At 38.5% G+C, this 25,309-nt stretch overlaps 2 protein-coding genes across 4 annotated transcripts in view; one reads left to right on the forward strand and one right to left on the reverse strand.

The window, feature by feature from the left end:
- osmr (oncostatin M receptor) overlaps positions 1-25,309 on the forward strand; it is a 599,178-nt gene that overhangs the window by 163,625 nt on the left and 410,244 nt on the right. The gene's annotated exons all lie outside the window — the stretch shown is intronic.
- The window catches only part of nipbla (NIPBL cohesin loading factor a), a 47,541-nt gene continuing 27,964 nt past the window's right edge, over positions 5,733-25,309 (reverse strand). For both annotated transcript variants that reach the window (XM_079606197.1, XM_079606198.1), the window contains exons 18-45: positions 25,166-25,246; positions 24,405-24,505; positions 24,182-24,308; positions 24,008-24,090; positions 23,780-23,912; positions 23,039-23,182; positions 22,836-22,922; positions 22,140-22,357; positions 21,949-22,051; positions 21,536-21,634; positions 21,283-21,429; positions 20,426-20,560; positions 20,218-20,316; positions 19,538-19,591; positions 19,346-19,454; positions 18,487-18,617; positions 18,161-18,301; positions 17,625-17,873; positions 16,844-16,934; positions 16,309-16,482; positions 15,166-15,356; positions 14,361-14,468; positions 13,895-14,095; positions 13,580-13,726; positions 11,833-12,227; positions 11,557-11,731; positions 10,181-10,360; positions 5,733-6,783 (exon numbers count right to left, since the gene is read on the reverse strand). In XM_079606197.1, the coding sequence (XP_079462323.1) occupies positions 6,415-6,783; positions 10,181-10,360; positions 11,557-11,731; positions 11,833-12,227; positions 13,580-13,726; positions 13,895-14,095; positions 14,361-14,468; positions 15,166-15,356; positions 16,309-16,482; positions 16,844-16,934; positions 17,625-17,873; positions 18,161-18,301; positions 18,487-18,617; positions 19,346-19,454; positions 19,538-19,591; positions 20,218-20,316; positions 20,426-20,560; positions 21,283-21,429; positions 21,536-21,634; positions 21,949-22,051; positions 22,140-22,357; positions 22,836-22,922; positions 23,039-23,182; positions 23,780-23,912; positions 24,008-24,090; positions 24,182-24,308; positions 24,405-24,505; positions 25,166-25,246 (4,272 nt within the window). In that variant the 3' untranslated portion in view covers positions 5,733-6,414. The remainder of the gene's footprint in view (positions 6,784-10,180; positions 10,361-11,556; positions 11,732-11,832; positions 12,228-13,579; positions 13,727-13,894; positions 14,096-14,360; positions 14,469-15,165; positions 15,357-16,308; positions 16,483-16,843; positions 16,935-17,624; positions 17,874-18,160; positions 18,302-18,486; positions 18,618-19,345; positions 19,455-19,537; positions 19,592-20,217; positions 20,317-20,425; positions 20,561-21,282; positions 21,430-21,535; positions 21,635-21,948; positions 22,052-22,139; positions 22,358-22,835; positions 22,923-23,038; positions 23,183-23,779; positions 23,913-24,007; positions 24,091-24,181; positions 24,309-24,404; positions 24,506-25,165; positions 25,247-25,309) is intronic.

Raw genomic sequence — 25,309 nt, forward strand, 5'->3', positions numbered from 1 at the left:
AAACGAATGCAAATAGTCTAAAAGTAATACAGCAAACAATTATTTTATACACTTTATTGCTTTGAGTAATAAAAAATAAAAAAAGCCATTTTCTGAAATGCCAAAGCCACTGAAGTCCTCGCAGTCTCGTCTCACTGCCTGTATGTGGTGTGTGTGAAAACATCTCTTACCCTTTTTCTTCTACACAGTCATTCTTTCTTGTTCAGCTTCAAGCTCAAAACTGCAGCTAGACGCTCCAGCCTCTCCTTTTCCTCGTCTGTAATTATACAGCAGCATTTCAAGCTCAAGTCAATGTCTAAAAGAACTCAATTCAACTTAAGTGATCCAGCAGTCTCATTACAGTGCATTGTGTGTGTTAACAGAAGACTCGAGCAGTAATAATACATCTCTTTGTCTGTTTAAGGGTTAGAGAGAGATGTAGAGGGTATTCCCAATTCATTTAAACACATTTACTCCTCACTGTATGATTCATTTAATATGCAATACAGGGAATTGAGACAACAGGTACACAGACGTTTCTTCACTGATGGGAAAGTATACACCAGCATTGGGACATACTACATCATAAAAATCATCTTAATACAGGCCCACTTGTCATACACTGCTCATGTGTGTAAACATGTATAGCTAAATTCAACAACTGGGCACCTATCTGTTTCTTTCATCAGTTTAAATCACGTTTTCTCTCCATCGTTCAGGCTAGCCAGTCATAACATGCATTCTTTTCCCAGAATGACGTATGTTTCCATCGCAGCAAACACCTGTTGTCCTGTTTCCAGCACCTGCCGACAGGTGAAGCAATGTGACGGTCTACAGCAATAACTAAAAAATAATGACACCAAAATAACTTAGATTAAGTTTTGCATCCATACTGTTCTTGTATAAAAACTTTTTTGGACTAACGAGATTTCACAGGGGGTCGTGTTATTTAAACATGGTTAACTTTAATTTGCACTCTAAAAAATGCTGGGTTAAAAACAACCCAAGTTGGGTTGAAAATGGACATACTCAGCGAATGGGTTGTTTTAAATCAGCGGTTGGGTTAAATGTTTGCCCAACCTGCTGGGTAGTTTTATTTAACTCAGCGATTGTTTAATAATGACTGTATTTCTTGCTTAAAATGAATCCGAAATATTGTTGAAAATGAACATTTATGAATACGTTTAATGCATAATAATTAAACAATAAGTATTTATTAAATTGCTTATTGATAAATGTTCACCTTTTGATTATTATTGTTGCCTCTAGTTATGTGTCTAATTTATTTACAATCTATTTTGTTAAATAAAACTGCCCAGCACCTTGGGCAAACATTTAATCCAACCGCTGAGTTAAAACAACCCATTCACTGGGCTTGTCCATTTTCAAACCAACTTGGGTTGTTTTTAACCCAGCATTTAATAGACTGACAAGCCAAAACATTATATGACCAGTCACAGGTGAAGTGAATATCGTTCATTATCCTAATAAGGCCACATATTAAGGTCTGGGTAGATTAGATGGTAATGTTGGATGCAGGAATAAAGATCTGAGCGACTTTGACAAGGGCCAAATTGATATGGCAAGGCGACTGGTTTAGGGAATCTCTTAAACGACAAGGCCTGTGTGTTGCATCTCAGTGGTGGGAATTTACCAGTTTACAGTGTCTGAAGAGGGAAAAACACAAACCTGCAACAGGGTGTTGGGCGCACAAGGCTCTTCGAAGCACAAGGGCAATGAAGAGTATCCCGTGTGGTCCGAGTCAACAGAAGGCCAACAGAAGGTCTACTGTGGCACAAGTCACACAACGAAACCCTAAAAAGAATTTTTTTAGTTAATGATCTGTAAGACTGGGGCTTTATTAATGCTGTTCATTGATTTGCCTGTGACGAAAGAGGGCATAGATATAAATAATAAAGCTAGATGTCTTACGGCGGAGTCTCTAGTCATCACTCGGTGGCCATCTTGTCACAGGCAAGCTTTCTGGTGGGCTCTGTGGTATCTGATGTAAGGTGAGTGATCTGAATGAACACAAATACTCTAATCTCACTGAAATCTTGACGGATTTACAAACAGTTTGGTTTTTTACAAACGTTATTAACGTGGCTATAATTCTGTATGCTTGAACATGTTGAAACATATTATAATTATTCATAAGTATGCAGTGTCATAACTACATCTCTGAAGTTTATAACAAACCAACCCGTTTGAAAATCGGTAGAAAATTGAGCAAGTTAAGGTTATTTAAAAAGTACATGCACCATTAAAACAATGTTACAAGTGAGCAAGCTGACTGTGACAAGATGGCCGCCAGGTGCGGACGTCGACCTCCATTGGCCAGCAGCGTGGAGGAGACATCTAGCCTTTATGTAGATCTATGTAAGAGGGTACCAGCTAACCACGCCCTTGCCTACAGAGAGACATCTCAGGTGAATTAATCATTTACATTTATGCATTTGGCAGACCCTTTATCCAAAGCGACTTACATTGCATTCCAAGGTAAACATTTTACATTCTTTCCCTGGGAATTGAACTCATGACCTTGGCGTTGCAAGCGCCAACGCTCTACTGTTTGAGCTACAGGAGTGTCTATGACCCCTGTCCACCATTGAAAGCACCTACAATGGTCACATGAGCGTCAGAACCGGACCTTGGAGCAGTGGAAGAAGGTCACCTGGTCCGATGAGTCCTGTTGTCTTTACATCATGTGGACGGCCGGGACATGATGACACCGGGATCACTGTGGGACGACGACAGGTCGGTGGAGGGAACGTGATGTTCTGCTGGGAAACCCTGTGTCTGGCCATTCATGTGGACGTAAATTTGACACGTGCCACCAACCTAAACATTGCAGACCAGTTACACCCTTCATGACAATGGCGTTCCCTGATGGAAGTGGGCTTTCGGCTGGATAATGTTCCCTGCCACACTGCACACATGGTTTGAGGAACATGATCATGAGTTCAAGGTGTTGATCTGGCCTCCAAAATCCCCAGATCTCACTCCAGTTGAGCATCTGTGGGATGTGTGGACCAATAAATTCAATCCACGGCAGCTTCACCTCACAACCTAAAGAACTTGAAGGATCTGCCGCTAACATCTTGGTGCCAGAAACCACAGGACAGCTTCAGAGGTCTTGTAGAGTCCAGACCTCAGCGGGTCGGCACTGTTCTGACAGCACATGGAAGACCAACAGCATATAAGGCTGGTGCTCATGTTCTGGCTCATAGGAATGGTTTAATTTTTTTAAGCAAGCTTAATGATTAACAGAGCAACATTTCTGACTACTTAAGTCACATGAGGCCAGATATTTTGGATCCTAAAACTTAGCATATATTTACGGCACAGTCATTTATTTTACATATTTTTTCAGTTCATGCATTCCCACAGAATCGAACACATTTATGTGCTCTACGGTTTAAACTACAGGAATGTACAAGAGGACATAAACAAACCAAGCCACATTTGAAAGAAAAAAAGTAATCCTGCAGAATGCAGTATTCATTGTCATCCTGGAATATGGCCATGATGTGTCTTCCTATGATTGTTTAAGAAATGAAAAGCTACACACTCCATCGATTAGGGTCAGAAGAACTATTGCCAAACATTTAACATGCTAGAAACATAATAATCACTGCAATAATGATCCAATCATAGACTCTTAAGCATTTGCCTATTTAAAGGGGTGGTTAAGTATGATTTCACTTTTCTAACTTTAGTAAGTGTGTAATGTTGCTGTTTGAGCATAAACAACATCTGCAAAGTTACAACGCTCAAAGTTCAAAGCAAAGGAAGATATTTCCTTTTAAAGAAAAGGACTACAACAAACGGCTGGTAGGAACTACACGACATTCCTCACGGGTTAGTGACATCAGCAACCCTAAAATGTACATAAGCCCCGCCCCCGGGAACACAGTCCATGTTGAGAAGAGGAAGAGTTGTTGTAGTCGAGTATATTTGTGAGTCAGCTCAAACTTTAGCATCCATCTTTTCACATGCAATAGAAAGTCACTCTGTGTGCATCTCACAACAGTTCCTATACGAGCGATTTATAGATTATCATGACAGAATATGCTAACTGAAGATAGTTAACTCCACATCAGCAACATAAATTCATCAACTAACCATTCAGAGACGTCCTGTTGCTTCTACATGTTGTCACTTCTTCTTGAGTCTCTCCATCTTTGTCTGACTCCGTTTTAACATTAAAGGCAGAACAGTTTCTGTAATTTTAGTGTGTGTCTGCGTGAGGTAATCGCAGCTGCTAACACACACACACTAGCTCTTGAAACCCCGCCCTCTACAGCAGCTCATTTGCATTTAAAGGGCCAGGCACAAAACGGTGCGTTTTTGCAAACCCTCAAAAAGTGACAACTTTGACATGCTTTATAGAAATATCTGTGGGGTATGTTGTGCTAAAAAAGGACACCAGAGATCTATTTTACATCTTGTGAAAATGGCATTTTACCACCCCCTTAAATCCAAACAGCGATTTTTTTTTGGCTGGGCAGTGTATAATGCAATGCATTACAATGGTTAAGATAATGGTTCCTTAAAAACCTGATGAATCATATTTGACTCTCATTTTAATATCAAGCAATGTTAATGTTAATCAAGAAAACCTAAGTTGAAATATTACTTCCAACTTATAACCAAGTTATTCTTATGTTGACTTTATAAAAATCAGTAAAGATTTCACAGTAAAAAGACATGAACCACAACCTGAAGGGGGACATTTTTACAATTATACGAAAAGGCCTTTTACTTGTAAAAAATAAATATAAATCAATCAGACGACAGAAGGCATGTAGTACATTGTGTTCAACAGTTTTTTGCAGACCTTGGAAATGTGCAAATAAGATGCAGTAGGCTTTAGTAAAAACTGTTGTTACTTACGGTTCATCAATGACAGTTCACTTAAAAATGAAGTAGATAATCTGTGTTTTCTATGCATACAATGTGCATAGGGTGCACAGCACATGCTATACAGTATATTGCAGAAATAATAGTAATAGGAGTATGCTATTTTGGAATAACTAAGTTTGTTTCGGTGTCTCCAATCCTAAACAAACTACAATAGTCTCTCCGCTGAGCCCACCAGCTGTGGATCAAGTATATGAGACCATACCACAACAAGACAACAGAAGGATGGCATTGCCTGGAAAAAGTTAGTTTAAGGCAAGCTTCATTCAATCATTCATCATTATTAAATGTTTAACAAAATGACTGAACAACCACATTAAGAGGAATAAAACATCTTGCAAGTGCACGGTTGTATACATATTAAAAGTACCATTCTTGTGTGCAGATGTGGTTTGGTCCTGAACGTGCTCCAATACTCAATTAAATTGATTTTAAAAAAGCAAAAAGGGTAACAACACTAAAGCAGAGTATTGGAGTGCTTTACGGTTTTATTATTGTTGAAATTTACTAGGAAGTCCTACACCACTTTGTCTCAGTGTAAGCCTATAGTAATAACATGCTGTTATCTAATATTTCTCTGTATCCGTACACAAACACATTAAAATAAAGTGTGAGCATAAAAAGTGCTCATTTCTTATTGAATTCTGTAATAGAAAAAATGACTTGGAGAAACCTTTACAAGAGCCGTGCACAAGTTGTCCAACACACTGGACGTGTCGTCCTCTGTCCTCTCTTCACTATAACCTGTCAATAAAAAAAGCATGCATGGCAAAAAATGCAAAAACATTAAAAGACAAGTGAGCCGCAACGGACAGGATGAGTCTTGCAAGTAAGAGAAGTAGAAAATTTATTGCAGTATTTGTTCCATCAGAGGCATGTGAGTCCCTTTATGCTGAGCAGGGCGACCTGTTATCGCAAATCTCCTTCGACACAGCCCTCCTCACAGACACTGCATGCTATACACAATAAATTACAGCCACACGGTGCTATCGTACAAAATGGACAAACAGCTCAACAGAGAGAATTATCATCAGCCAGTAAAGGAGGAGCTAAGCTATAGAAAGCTGCTTAACGCTAAGAAATTCGAAAAGAAAATGAGAAAAAAAAGAAAGAATTAAAGTAAAAACATCAACAAACTAATTCTTTCAACATTCAGTATATATTTAAATTTCTTTTATAGATATAAACAATATTTTTATGTTAAACTATGATACACTGGGAGTAGAAATCAAACAACCAGAAATCTGCTGCACAACAGCGAAGGAGCACCCATACAATGTTTCTCCAAACATTTTATTCCTGCGATACGACGATGCACCCTGGCGCAGAGGGCAAAATGTCACCACCAGACCCAGAGTGCATCAGAGAGGGAGAGAGAGAGAGTCTGTAGTGTAGAATAGCCGCTCGTGTATGTGTGTTCATGTTTGGCTGGCCCGGGAGATGTGTTTGGCTGTTGCATTAGGCTGAGAGAATCTGGGAGGTATGTGAGTGCGTGTGCATGTTTACGTATTATTAGCTGGAGTTCCTGTCCTTGGTAGCGTAGAGTGAACGTAGAGTCTGCGCCACTTTGTGGTTGAGCTTGTTGCCACTGGTGAGTGTAATTTTTTTATAGATGATGTCGGTCTCTCTGATGGTGTCGACCCAAGGCACCAGCTTGCGTCCGTCGCGGCGCTTCGCTTCAGCCCAAGTGCTGGAGTAAGAGCCTGCCATCCAGTGGATGCTGTAACCGTCGCTGTTCCTCTGGATCACGCGTGCGATCTGCGGCCGGTCTCGGTATTTGGGGCAGTGGATGGCGATGATGTCGAGCGCGCTGACGGACTCGTTCATGTTCGCCAACAGCAGGTCCGCAGAGTCTCCCGTGCGCCTCCCGCGTCGAGACGCCTGTGAAGAGGGGTTAAAAGACTCTTAGGCTGAATCCGAAATCGTCCCCTATACCCTCAAATAGGGCGTTATTTGAAGGGACAGTCATTTGTAGTGGTGTCTAAAAAACAGTGGACATTATTGAGTGCTCTCATTCAATCCCACGTTGCACCGCAATAACGAGCGTACAGCCGATTCACTCACTTTTTTTCCATTTAGTCCTTCAAGTGAACTGTATTAGTGGACCAACATAGGAAACATTGATTGAGGGTTTAGGGGACGATTTCAGATTCAGCCTTAATATTCAGTAATACTGTATCATTGATTTGACTGCACTGACACAAACTTGAACTGAATTGAGCTGAATAATGACAATATTTTCTTCTGTAGAGCTGCTTTATAGCCGATTCAAATTAGTTTCACAATTTATGAACGTTGCACTATTATTGAACTAAAGTGAGCTGAATAATGACACTATTGTCTTCTGTACACCTGCTTTAAAGCTGAACTGAATTAATTTGATAATTGATGAACACTGCAACATCAACACTGAATTAAATCAACACTGAACTGACTTGAGCTAAATAACACTATTGCCTTCTCTAGAGACGTCTATAGTTGAATTCAGCTTGTTCATAATTGACGAACTTTGCACCATTACTGAACTGAATCATGTGACTTAAAGTCTGCGTGCACCGGAAGTTGCAAACAACTTTCTCCAGTGTTGTGACAGATTTATTGAAAGGGAATATTAAACAGAGGGCAGGGTTTTACTCTAGCGCTCCTCCTCTCCATCTCTGCTCACAGCAGACTAACGGCTTGAGGGGAGTGGTTAACCCTTTAAAACCGGCTGTGTCGTCGACAACACATACCAGCAAGCTATATTCATTTTACCGTAACTCAACCGTTTGCACCATCAAAACCATTCAAATTGCCCGACAGCAGACATGCGCTTTTCGGCAATATACCAGGCATGAAAACAGGTCAGGGGTAAAAAAGGTGAGAAGGATGCGGCATATATATATGCACTGAAAAATAAAGGAAACTTTCATAATTAGTTTTGTACTAATTTCTATACTTGAAAGAGTATATTTCTATACTTCACATTAAAGATGTGATTGGGCTAGCCCAGTGTCAATCAAGAAAAGAACCAATGGGCCGCTGATCTACGTATTTCATCGGGTCTCAGAAAAAAAAACTTTTTACTACTACTATTTATCCCAAAAATGCCCCAAACCAGTCGTCTGTATGATAATCTGAAACAAGCACTGGTGAGCCGTTGTCCTCCTTCAATTCACAGATGCTGAGTGAAAGGAGAATTATAGAATGAAAGGATATTCATTTATATGACACTTTATTAATCAGGAGAACAGCTTGTTCAGCGCGTCATACGTCGTCCTTTCAGTTTCGGTTTTCAATCGATCAAGTTTTTTCACGTTCTCTCGATAAACCACCCCTTTCAATCCGATCGAAATAATTTGTAATAGAGCTGAGTTTTTAACGGGTTATGTTAAAGCCCTACTTGTTATGTTTTTATAAAATATCTATAGTGAATGCATTATCATATCACCGTATTATTTACCGCCATGCAACTGCGAGCCACGAATTAAAGCTTGGCGAGCCGCATGAGGCTCGCGAGCCGCGCAATGAATACTTGTTCCTGCTCGCTCAGCGCTCACGGCGCCTGCGCCCACTCGCGATATTATCTCGCCCACTTCTATGTCAAAATAAAAAATAATGACATTGGCAACATCGCTGTCTGTATCTGACAGGACAGTTAACATTGTAAGCTAACTTACCTCAGGCTTGCTTTCCGACGTGCGGTTCTTTGTTCGGCAGTGTGTCCAGTTCTCAGACTCGCGGTGTAAAAGACTTTGAAAACATTTCTGCCCTAACGTTACTCTGACTCGTATTGGCTGTCATGTTTCGGCATTCGGAATGATGATTGTTTTTTAAAGCTTATAGTTTTGTAAAGTTTATGGTAACTTTATAGGGGATAAATGCTGGCCTCGACATCGAACACCCCCCCCTCCTCCTCTCTAAAATATTTTCTCATCGGATCTGCACAAATCACGTAGGTGACCCTTTTAGGTTTTAAAACGGCGAATTTCGCCGAAAGGTGAGGAGTTTTCATGCCTGATATACGGCTTATTACGGTAATTTCATGCTTTCCGTCAACAAATGACAGCAGCTTTCTGGCAGAGCGGGAAGGAAGGATTTGAACCGAGAGAAACAAAGTGCGGCTAGAGTGTTTAGGATTGCATAAAATAATAAAAGAAACGAACAAATACATGGCGAAAGAAGTGGTAGACAGCAGAAGAGGGGATTGGGATGATTTAATGAAACTTGGGAGGCGGATGGCCGTTACTTTTTCATGTATCTTAGCATGTGGTGTGTGCATGTGTATGTGTGCGTGCCTATGAATGCACGCATTTGTATGTGTGTGTGTATGAAAAAAAGTGTCCTAAATGAAAACTGTGCAACCCAATGTCATAAAAGACTTGTATAGATGTACTATAGTTCATTTTGCAACTTTAAAGTGTTAGTTTCTTTCGTTCGTGATTTTTCTGTTTTTTTTTCCTAAATAAAAATCAGTAAATTAATTCTCGGTTTTTTTTTTTTTTTTGTCTATTTAAATTCTATTTACAAACTCACCACACACACAATAATGGTCAATAACTGTAATTTGTTGAAATCTAATCATCTTCTGAAAAAGATGACACCTTGCACATGAAGATAGCACATTGTTTTAGAATTTTAGAGTCAAAAAGTCAAAATATGTGAAAAACACTATTTTAGCTTCAGGTTCTAAAGGGTTAAGCGTTTACAACCCAAGCCGTCAAACTGACGTCATCAGAAAAGCCATTCCAGACTTTCCAGATTTTGATTAAAGATTACCACGGCAAACAATTTTTTTCTGTGTATTAACTTGCATGGATTAATTGTTCACCACAAGACTAGTAATATGCGCTAACAAAGTAAATGGGGTAAATTTTGATTTCATGTCGACTTTAAGCTGAACAATGACACTATTATTCTCTAAAGAGATGCTTTATAGTTATATAAATTATTCCTGTATTTGTAGACGTTTTCATAACGGATGAACTTTGCTATTGAACTAAATCAGCGGAATCAACATTGAACCAAATTGTGTTGAATAATTACACTACTGTCTTTTTAGAGCTGCTTTACCACTGAAGTTGTATTTTCATAACTGAACTTGGCAACATTAACACTGTTATTTTCTTGTTATCACTGTGAAGCTGCTTTGAAACAATCTGTATGGCACAAAGTGCTATACAAATAAAGGCTTCCCGACTAAGTGTGTGGTACTTGGCCAGAATAAGCTGCCAAGAGAATCAGACTAGTATGATAGTCAAAAGTCTGGCTTTGTTGGACTGTTTTTGTGTTCTCTTACCCCTGGTGTCCTCTCCTCTCCGTCACTCTCCTCATCCTCCGAGTCGAGTGTGTGGTGGTTTCGGGGGCTTGTGGCTGCTCCCCCCAGTAGTGCGGTGATGGCTTTATTCCTCACGTTTGCACTCGACTCTCCCTCCTCGTCCTCTTCATCAGGGTCCAGGTGCTCCATTAGCAACTTAAACTGAGAAGCAAGCAGAGCATGCAGTGTAAATCAGCAATTCGACTGGAAGGTCCCCATTCTACAACACTATATATTCTCTAACATTTCTGGTGACCAAAGCTGCATGTTTTTAAATAAACCATGATTCATTTTGTGATTGCAAAAGTTTAAGTTTGAAGTAATCCAGCAGCCTCTTTGACAGTTTGAAAATAATTGTAATTATTAATAAAAAACATGTAAGACAATTATATTACTATCAATATACATATTATATATAACATCATAACCAGATTTTTATTTAGTGATACCAGACATTTCAAAAACTGTTTTTTAAACAATTATTTAGGAGAAAACAAGGGGTGAAAAACTTTATTTCAATTAAGTTTGATTTTTTTAAATATTGTAATAATAATGATAATAATTAGCGCCGGGACTCGATTAAAAAAATTAATCTAATTAATTAGAGGCTTTATAATTAATTAATCGAAATTAATCGCATTTTAATCGCATATTAATATTTGACCTGAGAACAGTGAGAAGTCATTTTTTTTCACATGGATTTTTAGTATACCATTGAATAATGACTGAATACATAAGCTTAAGCAACACAATATTGTTTATTTTTGTTCAACCAAGTCCAGCAGACCAGTGCTATTTTTGCCATTAAGTGTAGCAATAGCCGTTCCGAATTCCTTGTTGCATAGCTTGCACACAACCATGCTCTTATCGACGCTTCCATCCGTTCGTTTTGTCCCAACAAAATGTCCCATCACGGGGCCAACCAAAGCGGTCTCGTCAGCTTCTTTGTTTATGTTCACTGTGGTTTGTTGTTGTGTGAAGTTATCAAGTTATGAACATAGACGGTTATGAACGCCATTGGTGCTCCAGTATAATCGGTCCGCCTAAACTCATCCAGTGAGAAACGTTCCGCGGTGCAAAAATAAGTGCGATTAAAATGCGTAAAAAAATTTTTACGCGTTATTTTTTGTGTAATTAATTAATCTTAATTAACGCGTTAAAGTCCCGGCTCTAATAATAATACCTATTATTATTGATAATAAAAAAAATTAAGTCATCCCGTGGCCTCCTTGAAATTTTACCATTACTGGTAAATATTATAATTGAAAAAAAAAAGTTAAATAGCGATATAAATAGACAATACATCAATATATAATGTATAAAAATATTTTTTTTCCCCCTGAAATAAGTATGCTCACATCGAGGTACTGTTTGACGATCTTCCTCTTCAGCTCGTAGGTCAGTTCGTCATGAACCTCATCGCGGTGGAGGAAATCAATGGTCTGCCGTGGGCTGAAGTTGACCGACGACTTCCTGTTGACGGCTTTATCGTACACCTTGGCCGACTCTGAGGGAGAGTACTTCTGAATTTTGCTGTATTGGAAGAGAGCAGAATAAATAGTATAATATATATAAAACACATAGCAATCATTATTTTAAGGAGTTGTTGAGGTGCATGATGGGTGTTTTGCTACCTGTCCGAGAAGCCGTAGAGGTTCTTAAGGTGTTGTTTGAGCACTAGCAGTAACAGTATGCCCTGTGAAGCCCTAGCGAAGTCTAGGAGAGATGCTGCTTCATCAGGGAGACGCTCCATGACAGCATCAGCATCCTCGAGGTCAGACTCAGAATCTGACTCCGACTGCTTGGCAACCTCTACGGGCTTAGGCTTCCTAACTCTCTGCCCCTCCTCATCCTCCTCATAATCATCGCCGTCCAATTCTTCATCTCCGCTGTTCCTTTCTCTCTCCTCGTTCTGCTCTCCCCTTTCCTCCTCCGCACCGTTCTGCTGCTGCGGGGGCTGTGGTTGCGGATGTCGTCGCCGTCGTCGTCTCCTTTTCCGGCTCTTCCTGCCTGGGACCTTAATGAGAGACTGGGACAAAAACAGCCCGTTTAGAAATCATGGTGGAATTTCTCTCACAACCATCCATGATTCAAATATGTGGAAGTGTGTCATAACCAATGTGTTAAAGCTAGTGATAACAGTAACAACCTCTTATTTTACTTAGTGAAAAATTATCATGTACAACTAAATTGTTTTTGGAGCTAAAAACCTTGACAAAAATTATACAAGCATGTTACGCACTATAAAACAAACCATAAAACTAAAATAATAGTAATACTAATAATAATAATAATAACAATAATACAATAACAAGTATCAAATAAATACTATCATTGCAATAATACTAGTGCACTGTAAAAATAAGAATAATTTAATTTATATTATAGTTTTATGGCTGTCTTGATTTCTTTGCTTTCAAACATTGCGTTTTAAAATGTGTGATCCAAACTCAGAGCAGATGCGGAGATTACTGGTAATTAAAAAATAGCCTTTAAGCCTTAAATCTTTGTCGCTGCATGTTGCCAGTGGCTGGTGGTGAGATCTCTAGTGTGCGTTCCCACTACTAGTTGCCTACTAACGTTCACGAATATGCCATGTTGTAAACAACTAATTTTTATTATTTTTTTTTAGACAAAATACTAAATGTAAATGGAATCAGAAAACAAAATGCTTCATATTAAAGATGAACGAGAAACAACGAGTGCTCTTTGCCATCACAGCTATGCATCTGCATTGAAAGCGCAAGCAGTGCCGGCCTATCTGGGTTCACAAAACCATTCAGGCTTGGAGTCAGCATGCCGCGTATGTACCGTATGAGACATTTATCACTTTGTCGCTGCTAGAGAGTGAACAGGGCTTTAATCTGAATTGAGCTGCTCCAAGACACTGAAAACACTGGATCACGAACTGTTTGCATGTTAATGAACAGTGTTGTGCTTCAGTCAGAAATCATACTTTACTCATACTTTATGTTGGAAAGTACAGACATCCATATAAATATGAAAGAAAAAAAATCACTGATTATAAGGGGACTTAAAGGAAGCATTTTGTATATTGTACAGCAGCTTATTTGTTAGTTTACATAAACTTCTTGAAACAATCATAATTCTTTCTTTTTTTTCAGGACTATTTTCCACTTTCTGACCTTTAAAATTAAATGGGCCATTTTTTGATGCTGTGCCTATAAGACTTCTACGTAAATGTCTTCTATGCAACAGCGTTTTGCTACGTTCACACCGAGGCTGTGAGTTTGCACTGCCCCATCCTTCAAATACAGCTTCTTTATAGAGCTGGATTACACACTGACACAGGCTCACAAAACAATCAGTGCTGAAATGTGCTGCACAAACTGTTAGACACAAGCACTTGAGCACGTTTACCTCCTTAAATGTCTGCAGCAGGTTGCTGCCTGATACAGACAGGGTGATGTCTATATGATGCATGATGAACAGCGGCTCCTCCTGACTCTGATAGGGGAAGTAGGCCAGATTATCAGCGACGAACAACAGCATGCTCACCTCCATCTTCTGCTCAGACACAGAGAGAGAGAGAGAGAGAGAGAGAGAGAGAGAGAGAGAGAGAGAGAGAGAGAGAGAGAGAGAGAGAGAGAGAGAGAGAGAGATTGAAAAGGTCAGTCTCAACATAACAACAAAGAGCCAACGACAGGGAGAGACAGACACACAAAGACTGCTAACCGAGCTGTCGTCGAAGAGATTGAGCAGAGCGATGAGGAACGCTCGCCGGTGTTGTCTGTTTGCACGGACCATGCTGTAGAGGTGGGAACATTGAGCAGAATTGGACTCGTCCTTACGGAAACCACGGATCACAGATCCTGATGATGCCCAGATGGCCTGCTGCACTTGGTACGACATCTTCATCCCTGCTACAGCTTTCATCTGTAGATAAAACAAATAAATAAATAAACCAGCTATACATTAATCTAATTCTATCACATAAACATACATATATATATACAATTTTATTATACTACTATACAAGATACAATAAAACCATTACAAGTTGTTTTAACCTAGATACTTCACAGTATATTGTGGTATCCCATGGTACATTCTTCCAATGTATTTGATTAATTGGTGAAGAGTGAACTGGAATCCAGTTTATGAATATGACGCGTGTCAAGGTGTGCAGATTGATGCTCACATGGATAAATCCAGTGTACTTCTTATCAATTTCCACCAGCTGCTGGTCCGCTTTGTTCCTCATGGTGGGCTCTGGGTCCGTCCCCATGGCGATCAGATATGGCACACACTGTGATTGGAAGGAGGAAGGAAAAGTGACAAGTCCATGTTAGTTGCACGTTCAACAGCCAAGGTTGTGACAGTGATGAGTAGGCCCACACCCAACCCACACCTTTTTTCTTTTCTTTTTTTACATTTCCTGTGTGGATTGTGGTGAAACAAAATCTGTGGAATGGCTTTAAATCCATTAAAATGTGTTAAATAGAATATTGAACTCTTAATGGTCACTGAAAGAATGACCAAATCAGTCAAATGTATTTATGGAAGAACATTTACATACATTGGGTCAGTAAGATTTTTATTTTTATTTTTTGTGAAAGAAATTCAAACTTTTACATTGCAATTTCATGCAATTTAATATTTAAGCTTGCTAATAACACAATTGCAAATGGCAAGATTAAAAAAATGATAAAAATTGATAGTAAAGCCATTCATAATGCTGTTCTTTTGAACTTTGTTTATCAAACACAACATAAGATAACGCTGTCTTAGCAGCAAATCAGCATAACAGAATGATTTCAGTAATTATGCTGAAAATTCAGCTTTGATCACAGGAATGAATTACATTTTAAAATATATTCAAGTAGAAAACTTGTTTTAGATTGAAATATTTCACAATATTAGTGTTTTTACTGAGCATTGGTGAGCAAAAAAGACATTAATGCTGTGTTTATAAGGTCTGTATTGATGTATGAGGGTGTGTGTACCTGTACGGGGTGTATGAGTCCCTGGCTGAGGGTCAGAGCAATGACATTGAGGGCGAAGTGTCGTACGCTGGACTGCGTGTGGAAGAAAGACTCAAGCACCTGCTTCAAATAAAGCTGCATGATGGAACTGCTCATACCAGAGGAGATGTCCCCCATCTCTTTCAGATCTTCCTGTTTTGACATTTTCTGCCCTGAAAAAAGAAAAACAAAAAGCTTTCTTTAAGGGTGGAGTTTTATGGAGCATTATGAAGTTTATCAATGCGAGTTCCTAGTTTGTTTTTCCAAAACAAACCAGCACAGATTCGGCTAAATAAGGAGCTTAAAATGTCGTCTTGATGTTGGGTGCCAGAATCAACGGAGTACAGGCTCTAATTTGAAATTTTATTGCATAATGTTTTTTTCTAATCCATTGTGATTATTTGTGAATCATCTGTGATTGTATATACATTGTTTTGATTGATTGTGACTAGACTTTTTCAAGAACCTGGTAAGAAAGAATAATCAAAGACATAGTTCAAAAATGAATTTGCTGTATCTGGAATTTGTATTTCTTGAAAATATTTCCATCTTTAAAATTGCACTGTAATGTCATTCTTTACATTTTCGTCTTCTGGCCTTGGCTCTGGCTAGGCAGAACTTCGGATCGTACCACACAAGTCTTGTACGTGACCATTCAGCAAATAGTTATAGGCATCCAAAGATTTATACACTCTCAGTTTCTCTATCAGGTAGGTGAAGATGTCAGGTTACTGACTAAACCGAGGTTAATCGTTATTCCTGTCAGATCGTCCATCCATTGAGTGACCATGTACGGGTCGGCCAATCTGGTTCCGTCCGTTAAAGTTAACTTTTTCAAATAACAATCGTGGTCCTGGCCAGTGAGTGACCTTACATAATAAGATAAAATCATATTTCGAATAAATAAATAAATAAAAAAGCTAACAAAACTTGCTAACTAGCGTTATAGTGAAGCGACCAGGGCAATCTTTTTGCCTCCACCTAAGCTCTGCAAAAAAAAAAAAAAAAGTGTCCCAATGTTCACTAACTGAAAAGGGGTCTATATTGGATCTAGTTATGCTGTTAACCTCAAAATCATACAGGCAAATGTTGAGCCACAGCACTGCCCTATGAATGATCGCTTACACTCTCTGTCTGCCTCTTGCATCCGAGAGTCCTCCTCTTGGAGATACATCTGGAGGTTCTTCAACACCTGGATCTTGAGTGTGATGGAGCACCGCTTATCAGACAGGAGCCCGTTATACAGAGACTTCACCTCTGGAACGAACATCTGGCTCGGGTGCATGATGAAAAGGAACCCTGCAGAATGCAAGAGAGAGCAAGGTTGAAAGGTTTATGTATCATTCAGTAATTAAAACATTGCTATGATGCAATACATAAAATTATTCGGACAAAAATTGGTTCTGCAACAAAAAGCTGAAAAATTAAACAAGTGTGTTGTTACTGTAAACTAAAATTAAAGGGGCTATATGTAGAATACAGAAACTCTTGTTATTAGCAACACTAGTGGCCGTTAAGTGAACTGCAGCCAGCAAGTTTTTAAATATAAAAATGCCAAAAACACACAACAAAATTACTAAAACAAATTAAAATGACAACTGAAATAAATTCAAAATAATTACTAAAATGACCACCAAAAACACTGAATGAGTCATCTTACCCAACCCAATGATGGCTTTGCATTTGACTTCCTCATCCTCATGATTAGTGAAGTACAGTAACAATTCCAAAACCTTCTCCTTTATCACAACCTGTCAATAACAGTGCAAGATTCCAGGATTAATAACAGAAGTAATTGACTGTTTGAAACAAGCGATCTTGGGTTTACAAAAAGCTAAATATTAGAGATGCACCGATTGATCGGCTGGTGACTGGAATTTCACGTGATTGGCCATGACCGGCGACCGGTGTGAAAGCACACTTTTGATGGACAAAATAAATATGATTTCACACAAAAAAATGCCCAAAATCCACAGAATTTACATGTCTAGTGTGTTTTAACAAGAACTGGAGTAGGTCAGAAAAGAAAATGAAGACAAATGTTTTTTTACCCATTTAACCTTGTTTTTATTATTCAGTTTGGGTAAAAGTATATGGTGTTTTATATTTCTTTTTTTACTATTTGTGTGTGCTGTAAAGTGGTTAGAAAAAATTAAATCGGAATCGGCTAAAATTGGTATCGGCAGGTCAAACTCAATGAAAAATCGGAATCGGCCTAGAAAATGGTAATCGGTACATCTTATAATGCAAATATTATTAATGTTTTTATTTATTTTTATCTTAGAATGCACGTTTTATCTTAGAGTGCAGTTTAAAGGGAAAATTGTTGTGTTGTTAATGAGATAAAGTTAAAGAGCAAACAACTATATGGCTACAGCTGCATGTAAACTACAACACGTGTATAATCATGTATAGTTACGTATGGTGAAAGGTTGCGATACCTTAGTGGTGCCCTTGAACTGCTCGTAGTCGAAGTCAAAGTGTCTGCAGAGAGCTCCCACAGTGAAGAGAGATCTGAGCAGGGCTGCTTTGGTGGCAGCCAGTGCCATGTTGTTCGTACCCTCCTGATGCTGTAACTTTAGCTTAGTCAGAGCCCCGTAATAACGGTTAAAACAGGCCCATACAAATTTGTAATTACGAGTCACTTTATTCACTATTGCACCCAAACAGCTCACACAGTACTGGACAACCTGTGCAAAAAAAGAGAAAGAGAGATATAACTTAGTGGTATGTGTAGAAATATGATACAAGATAATATTATTTGCAACTATATGTCATCAAATGAACAGACAGCCAGTAGTTAATACAATTTAATATTAATTTACCTTAGCAAGAGAGCATTTACACCACTACTTTAAAAAGGTACACATAAGACTAATGATTCTGTGCGATTTAAAAATAAATACATTTAAGTACCTCAAATGTTAATTCAGTTATATGATTTACATTTACAAGTTGGTGAGTGTACATCACTTACGGTCATGCCATATTTTAAGATGAGCTTCATCAGGTCTTCTTCAATGGTGGTCAGGAAGTTCTCACTGGGGTGATCCATCAGAGGAATTACCAGCTCCAGGATCTTCGCAACATTACAAATCACCATGAAGTCACTCTGAGACTGTGAAAATAACAAAAACAAATGCATTATGCATAAACACATAAATGAAAACCTTCTGACACGTGTACCTTGGCACAATATCACTAGGAATATACGGCCACTAGATGGCAGAATGACCTTAAATATTGCATTGTAAAAAGTGGTGCTTAGCAGTTGCCGCTTACAGAGAGGAAGTGAGCACTTACACTGCACTTGGTGGTGAGGTAGGGCTGCATAGTCATGGCGTGCTTGACCATCAACTGCGCTCTGATCTTACTGAACAGATACAGCGTGGTGATGCATGCGACCAACCTCGTCGAGTTCACACTCTTATGCTCTGCACACAGACAGCATCACAAGAGCAAATTCACTTACTTTGGGGAAAAATTACACATTATTAAACTAGCAAGAACGAGTTCAAAATTACAAACAAACTGTAGGGCAAGCTTTCTATTGACTTGACAGATCATGACTGATCAACTGATTGTGAATTCAGGTGCATTACATTAGTGTATTAACTATTTATTCAATAATGTATTATTTAAACAAAAATTACATAAAATGCAACAAACCCTATTAAAAATAAACTAAAACTTAAAAAAAGCAACACGTAAAGATTTATAGAAACACTTCCAAGTGGTTAAAATCAAAAATTTACATTGTTTGTGAATCGATTAATTGACCTATGACGCCTACTTTATTATTTTGATTACACAAATTTAAGGCTTTTAAATTATCAACATGATCAAAACTTTGCTGAAAAATCTGTTGCACACACTCTACTATGCCTTCTGTCATCTGATTGATAGTTTATACTTGTTTAGCAAGTAAAATGCCTTTTAGTAGTAAAACTACAGAGGTTTGAGGAGAAAACAAATTTCAACGTACTTTTTGGCCATATAAATATCAGCAACAGCTCCAAATTGCCTATTTTTGCTCAACTAGGGACTCAAAATAAACGGATGCCTTTTTCGTCCTCGAGTATAAGCTTCATATTCCCATTATATCATACTATATAAGGCATAAAAATGTTCAGATTTCCCAAGTACAGTAGTATGCGAGTACCTGCAAGTGCCTCTTCATATTTGAGGATGTGCTCCACAAGATTGTCAACTAACTGCACACATGCCTTCCTGGCTGGTTTATAGGAAGAATCCTCCTCTGACTTTAAAAGCTAGAGAAAACAAAACACAGAAAATTGAAGCGCTACAGGCCTCCAAACTAGAGGCGGGCAGATGGAAAAACAAAAACACTTACGTTCTGCAGGAGCTGCTCAAACCAGTCATAGCCAGTGTCCTTACAGGCAGCGACCTGAGGCAAAGAAAAGAATAAGATCAGTTTCAGGATAAAGCACTATTTCAAAGAAAAGCCCTTTTCACAATAGAGCTTTTGGTTCAGACACAAGTCCGTTTGACATTGATCTGATCGATTTGAGTGAAAGCTGCTTTATTAATTTCAAGTGTGCACCAAACTCGAGTCCACTTGAAAACAAGGGTTAGGGTACAAATCCTATGAACGAATCAGTAAAGCGAGACTGATGCCCTGCAAAAAGAGCAGCGATTGCATTTCCTTGTTGCTGATGTCTCTGGAGAAATTGTCTTCAGAGAGCAGCTCACATTTTCTGCATATCTAGCAAAGCATCTGTTCCAGACAGATTGAAGCACCACTAGAACGTCTTATGTTTTGGTAATTGGTAGTAAAGCCAAAGAGATAAAAACATGCCTGCTACAAGGACAAACAGCTGCCGGGGGTTCTCACACTGATGATGCAAAACATACTGTGATTTAGACCCAAATTATACAAGTGTAAAAAAAAAATAAAGACACCTGCAGTGGCAGAGATGGAATCAAACTTGTGGTCAGACCAAATAAATATATAAACAAACAAACACATATTTTATATAAAGTGTGAAAAAAGCCTAAGAGTGATATACTGACCACATCAGTGATGTTGAGAATCTTCCTATTCATTGTCTCTTTGTCATGGTTGGCTGTGGGTGTAAACCACAGCTTCTGGAATGTCTCATTCACTAATTTCTGCAGGGAGGAAAAAAAAAATTCAACTCAAACTAACAGGACAAACCCATCACAACAAAGTTCAGCACAGTGGTTTTCATGCGAAACAAAGCAGAGAACATGACTGCACCTTGATGCCCTCCTCGTCATTGACCCTGCGGATCATCTTCACGCACATCTCGGTGATCTTACTGAAGCTGGGCTGCTCTAAACAGATGTCTCTCAGAATCTTGATCACCCTTTTCCTCACGCTGATACCAGTGTCCTGAAGAGACCGCAAACAAACACTTTAAATATCTCACAGATTACATGTACAATGACCAAAATAGCAGAAAACACCCCAGACACAATAGCACATATTTTTAACATCAAGGGTTTAGGCTACAATTTACATGAATGAATAAAGGGAAAGTGCATATCTTAGGCCCTTCAATAGGTCACCATTAATTCTAACCAATTTTATTTACATTTTTGTCCTCACTAGTTCATTTTAAATGGTCCTGCAGTGTGCCAAAAGGATTTTTAAAATTACAAATATTGGCTAGATTTATAAATTAATATTAGGTCATAAAAGCTGCATGCACAATAACAAAAATAAACAGTAAAATAATTAGAAACTATATATACACACACACATACCGTTTTAGGGTCTGTACTTTTTTTTAAATGATTTTAATTACATAACTCCAGTCACATGATCGTTAAGAAATCATTATATAAGCTGATTTGCTGCTCAAGAAACAGCTGCTATTTTGGAACTGTGATATAATATTGATTGTTTGATAAATGGAAAGTAAACGGAAACAGCATTTATTTGCAATAGAAATCTTTAGCAACATTATAAATGTCTTTGACACTTTTGATCAATTTAATACATCCTTGCTAAATAAAAGTATTAACAGATTACCATTCAATATATATATATCTTTTTTTTTGTTTACACAAACATATACACATAAGGTACTAGGTAGTGTCTTAAAATCATACCAATATCCTCTCGATGAGCATGTCGTAGTACTGCTCTGTCAGCTGAGGTCGACTCAACACAAACCGTCCCAGCAGCTCAACCGCTGCTTCCCTCACACTGGTGGAGTTATCCATCAACCGCCCATGAACACCGCGCTGCATATCAGACTACACAAGACAAACATACCAATTAAAAGATATGAATAGAATGAAAAGAAAGAAAAGAACAGAATAACCTAGTTTTGTGTTGCCAGTTTTAAGTTGCATTCCTTACCCTGGCCAGTATACTGGGGTCAACTGCCACCACCTCAGAGAGACACTTCATGGCTTTGGTCCTGACAGCTATGGCACTCTCCCCTAAAACTCTCAGAATCTAGAAATAAAGACAATACAAAAATGAAACTGCACTCTATGCATTACCATATGCATGCATTTAAACTGCTCCGCACACACACAGTAGTGCTGGGAAGCATGAATCGTTTTAGCAAATAAGTCACCACTCGAAGATGTTTATCCCTCTTTCAAAGAGATTAAATAGATTGGGTTAAAAGTTGTTTCCAACACAAAGTAACTTAAAAATACTTAACAAAAAAGTAGTTATTTTGAATCTTTTGCTCTTTATCACAAGAGGCACATTAACGCTAGGTGGAAACTGATTACGTCTACATTTTAGAGCCATCTGCTCACCTGTGTCAGGTAGATGTCAAAGCTCTGAGAGAAGGGTCTGGTGGAGGCCAGATAGCGTACGATAAGGCAGGAGTCCTCATAGTCCACATTGTCTGAATTCATCCTGTCAAAAGATCCAATCATTATAATACAGTCCTGATCAAGACAGGATGGGTAACATAATTGAAGCACAAATTAATGTATGGTAATACCTGAGAGTAGTAAATTGATTGGGAATTGATTTAACGACAGAGTGAAGGAATTTCTTGCGGGTTTCGGCACGCTGCATGATGTCTCCGGTAGCCTGGAGCTCTTTAGCGTGATGCGTCCCCTCCGAGTCGTCGTCCTTTTGATTCTGACTCCTCATGGCCTTCTCAGTCTCTGTAGTGCAGTCTCTGAACCACTGAGCGATGTAAAATTTGCGTGCAAACTACAATACAAAATCAGATTAAGGAATGCTGACATAGAGGATTATGGGTAGAGAAAAAGGCAGAGAAAATGCATGTATCAAACAGTAGATAATTTACTATACAAACTATTCACTAGTGATAGATGCTATCAGTAAAATGCTAATTTTGTGCATGTCTCTTTTATTACAGCTATTAATAATTATTATTATTATATATGAAACCAAACAAATTAATTATCTTACACTAAACAAACAATCTCTTACATCTACCAAATTGTACTATTTTTAAGCAGAAGCTACACTAGGATAAATCACTATGAAAAAAAAAAAAAAAAGTCATGCATGTCTAAACTTTTGACTAGTACTGTTATTTCTAAGTGTTATATTAACCACAGGCAACCTTGCTAGATGTTGACACCTGACCATAGAAAAACTCAAATCGGCTGAACACAACTCTACACAAATCACTGGGCATGAAAAACATCTTAGTTGAACTCACAGAGAGGGCAGGGTCTGTTTCTGCATTCTCATCCATATAACCCAGCAGAGCTTTCTGCAGCCGCTGAGTCTCGTCTCCTTCTGTGCCCTAAAGACACATACAAGGAGCATTTAATAAATAAATAAAAACAGTGTAAAGTAGAATGTTTATTAGATGTATTTTACAAGCATCAGCATGTGTAGTTTGAAGTAAGGTGTGTATACCTCTCTGACGATGCAGTCGATGGCTTTTTGGTCCATCCTGCTGGTGACTGAATCTTTCCTCAATCTGGCTGCTACGGTACCCAGATAATCCAGTGATGCCACCCGCAGTGCCATCTCGGTCTGCTTGTTGCTGAATTGGTGCACCTAGGGACAGATTATGAAGGGTCAAGGGTCACTGAAGGAGAAAGAACCTTTGTATATGTTTTACTGAAAGCACTGTTGTGGTATTTTTTTTACATTACTCAAATTATGTTTGTCAAATATGCAAATTATGTTTGGCAAAAAATGCTACCTACAAACTTTCAAATAATATTACATTTATTTTGTAACTATTTACTTTAACTATATTTGGTATGACAATCTCACAAATCATCCAAAGCTCCATCATAAACTCCTACAAGTTCATAAATATGCATGCAGTATCATGTTTAACAAAGATGGGGAAGTTAAATAAAACAATATTAAAATAAAAAAAATATATATTTATAATATTTGATAAATATAAAACATAATATTAAATTGTAAAATTCCATTACTATGATTATAAACAATATATTTTTTAATTATACATTTTGTAATTATTATATATATTTTTACTTATACTACTATAATTGGTATGACAATCTCACAAATCACACAAAGCTCCATCATAAACTCCTTAGGGTTCATAAATATTCATTAATTTCATGTTTAGCACGGATGGGGAAGTTAGAAAAAAAATGGGCTATGATCTGTTCTTACCAGTAATCTACCCAGAAGGCTCAACAGTAATTCAGAGGCGGGCCACTCGGGTTTGTTGACCGTAGACAGCAGGTCCTGCACAAAGTTCTCAAACAGCGGCCTGTAGTCTTCCTCACCCTGTTTACTGCCGCACCTGAGATGTAGTTACAACAGAAACACACGTTGAGCACCGCAAGAACCACATACATATATATCACAAAGCAAAAATAGTGGAAAGGATGTTCTTACTTCTTGAGGAATACAGTGAGGAAGTTCTGAGCAGTCCGTCTGGCAGTTTCATATGAGTTGGTGATAAACACATCATCGTCAACCTGAAAAATGGATTAATCCATATTGTTAACAGCCTGTAATCTACACCAGAGTTTATGGTGCTAGTAAAAATGCAAGACGAGTAACTAGAACCTTTCTGTGATCGTCTTCAGAGTCTTTGTCAGAGGGCAGATGGACCACGCACTGAATTAGTTGCAGGACCAGAGCACTAACCATCTGAATGTATATGGGCTCACCCTCTGCATCACTACTGTTCAACCTAAACACAGACAGAATCGACATGCAGGAAATGCTTGTTTATCACAGATCAGTTTAGGGAGAGCTGCAATATGAATAGAAGGGGTCGTATCAGTACCTGAAGTTCCTGAGACTGCGTTTGCTGGTGGGCAGTCTGGCCAAAGAGGTAAAGATCTCCTCTAAAATTAACTGTCTGTGCTTCTCGTAACGAGAGAAGACCTGAGCCACAGAGAGAAACAACATGCCTCCATTAGTGTCAGGATTTGAGATAAAGATATAAAAAAACCTGAGAAGTGTGAACAAAGTAGGAATCAATTTACAATGCAAACATACTGGCCTTGAACAGGTAAATAATAAAGTTCTTGAAAGTGAAGTATGTCGTTTCTGTGACATTAGTGTCACCTAGACGAACAAGTTCAAACAACCTTGCAAACATAGCTTGAAGGCATGTCTCAACAGGTAAAAGTAGGCTGCTTTTAACAAAAGGTACAACATATCAGGAATAATTTCAGCTGTGCTACGATGTCTCATGAGAAAGTAACAGAGAAGGCTAACACTCGGTCTAGAGCGAACGCGAGCTCCTCGCTTATAAACCCATCCCATGTAACGCATCAGCCATGGTCCCACACCGGCTAAACCCCTCTGGCTCCGCCTGCTACAGTAAGCCAAGCCCCAAACGCTCGCTATACGTTGAGCTGGAATTGTTTAAATCACAACATAAAAGTAATAGTATGACTTTGTCGGGAAAAAAAATCATGCAAAATAGTTTAATGGCTGGTAAGCCATATTTATTCCCAATTTTCTTAAATGTTGAGAAATGTATTTAATGCATGATAGACCGAATGCACAGGGTTTTGCTGCTAATCAAAGAAAACATACCGCCGTCACCAGCTTTATGGCACAGAGCTGCAGCTCACTGACATTCTCCACAAAGAAAGGAGTGATGCCCATTGAAGAGACCTGCAGAAGAACAAAAGCATTTTTAAAATCATAGAGTGATGCAACATGTAATAAATGGCAAGA

The sequence above is a fragment of the Phoxinus phoxinus genome (assembly GCF_949152265.1).
Source record: "Phoxinus phoxinus genome assembly, chromosome: 3".
In the NCBI taxonomy this organism is placed as follows: Eukaryota; Metazoa; Chordata; class Actinopteri; order Cypriniformes; family Leuciscidae; genus Phoxinus; species Phoxinus phoxinus.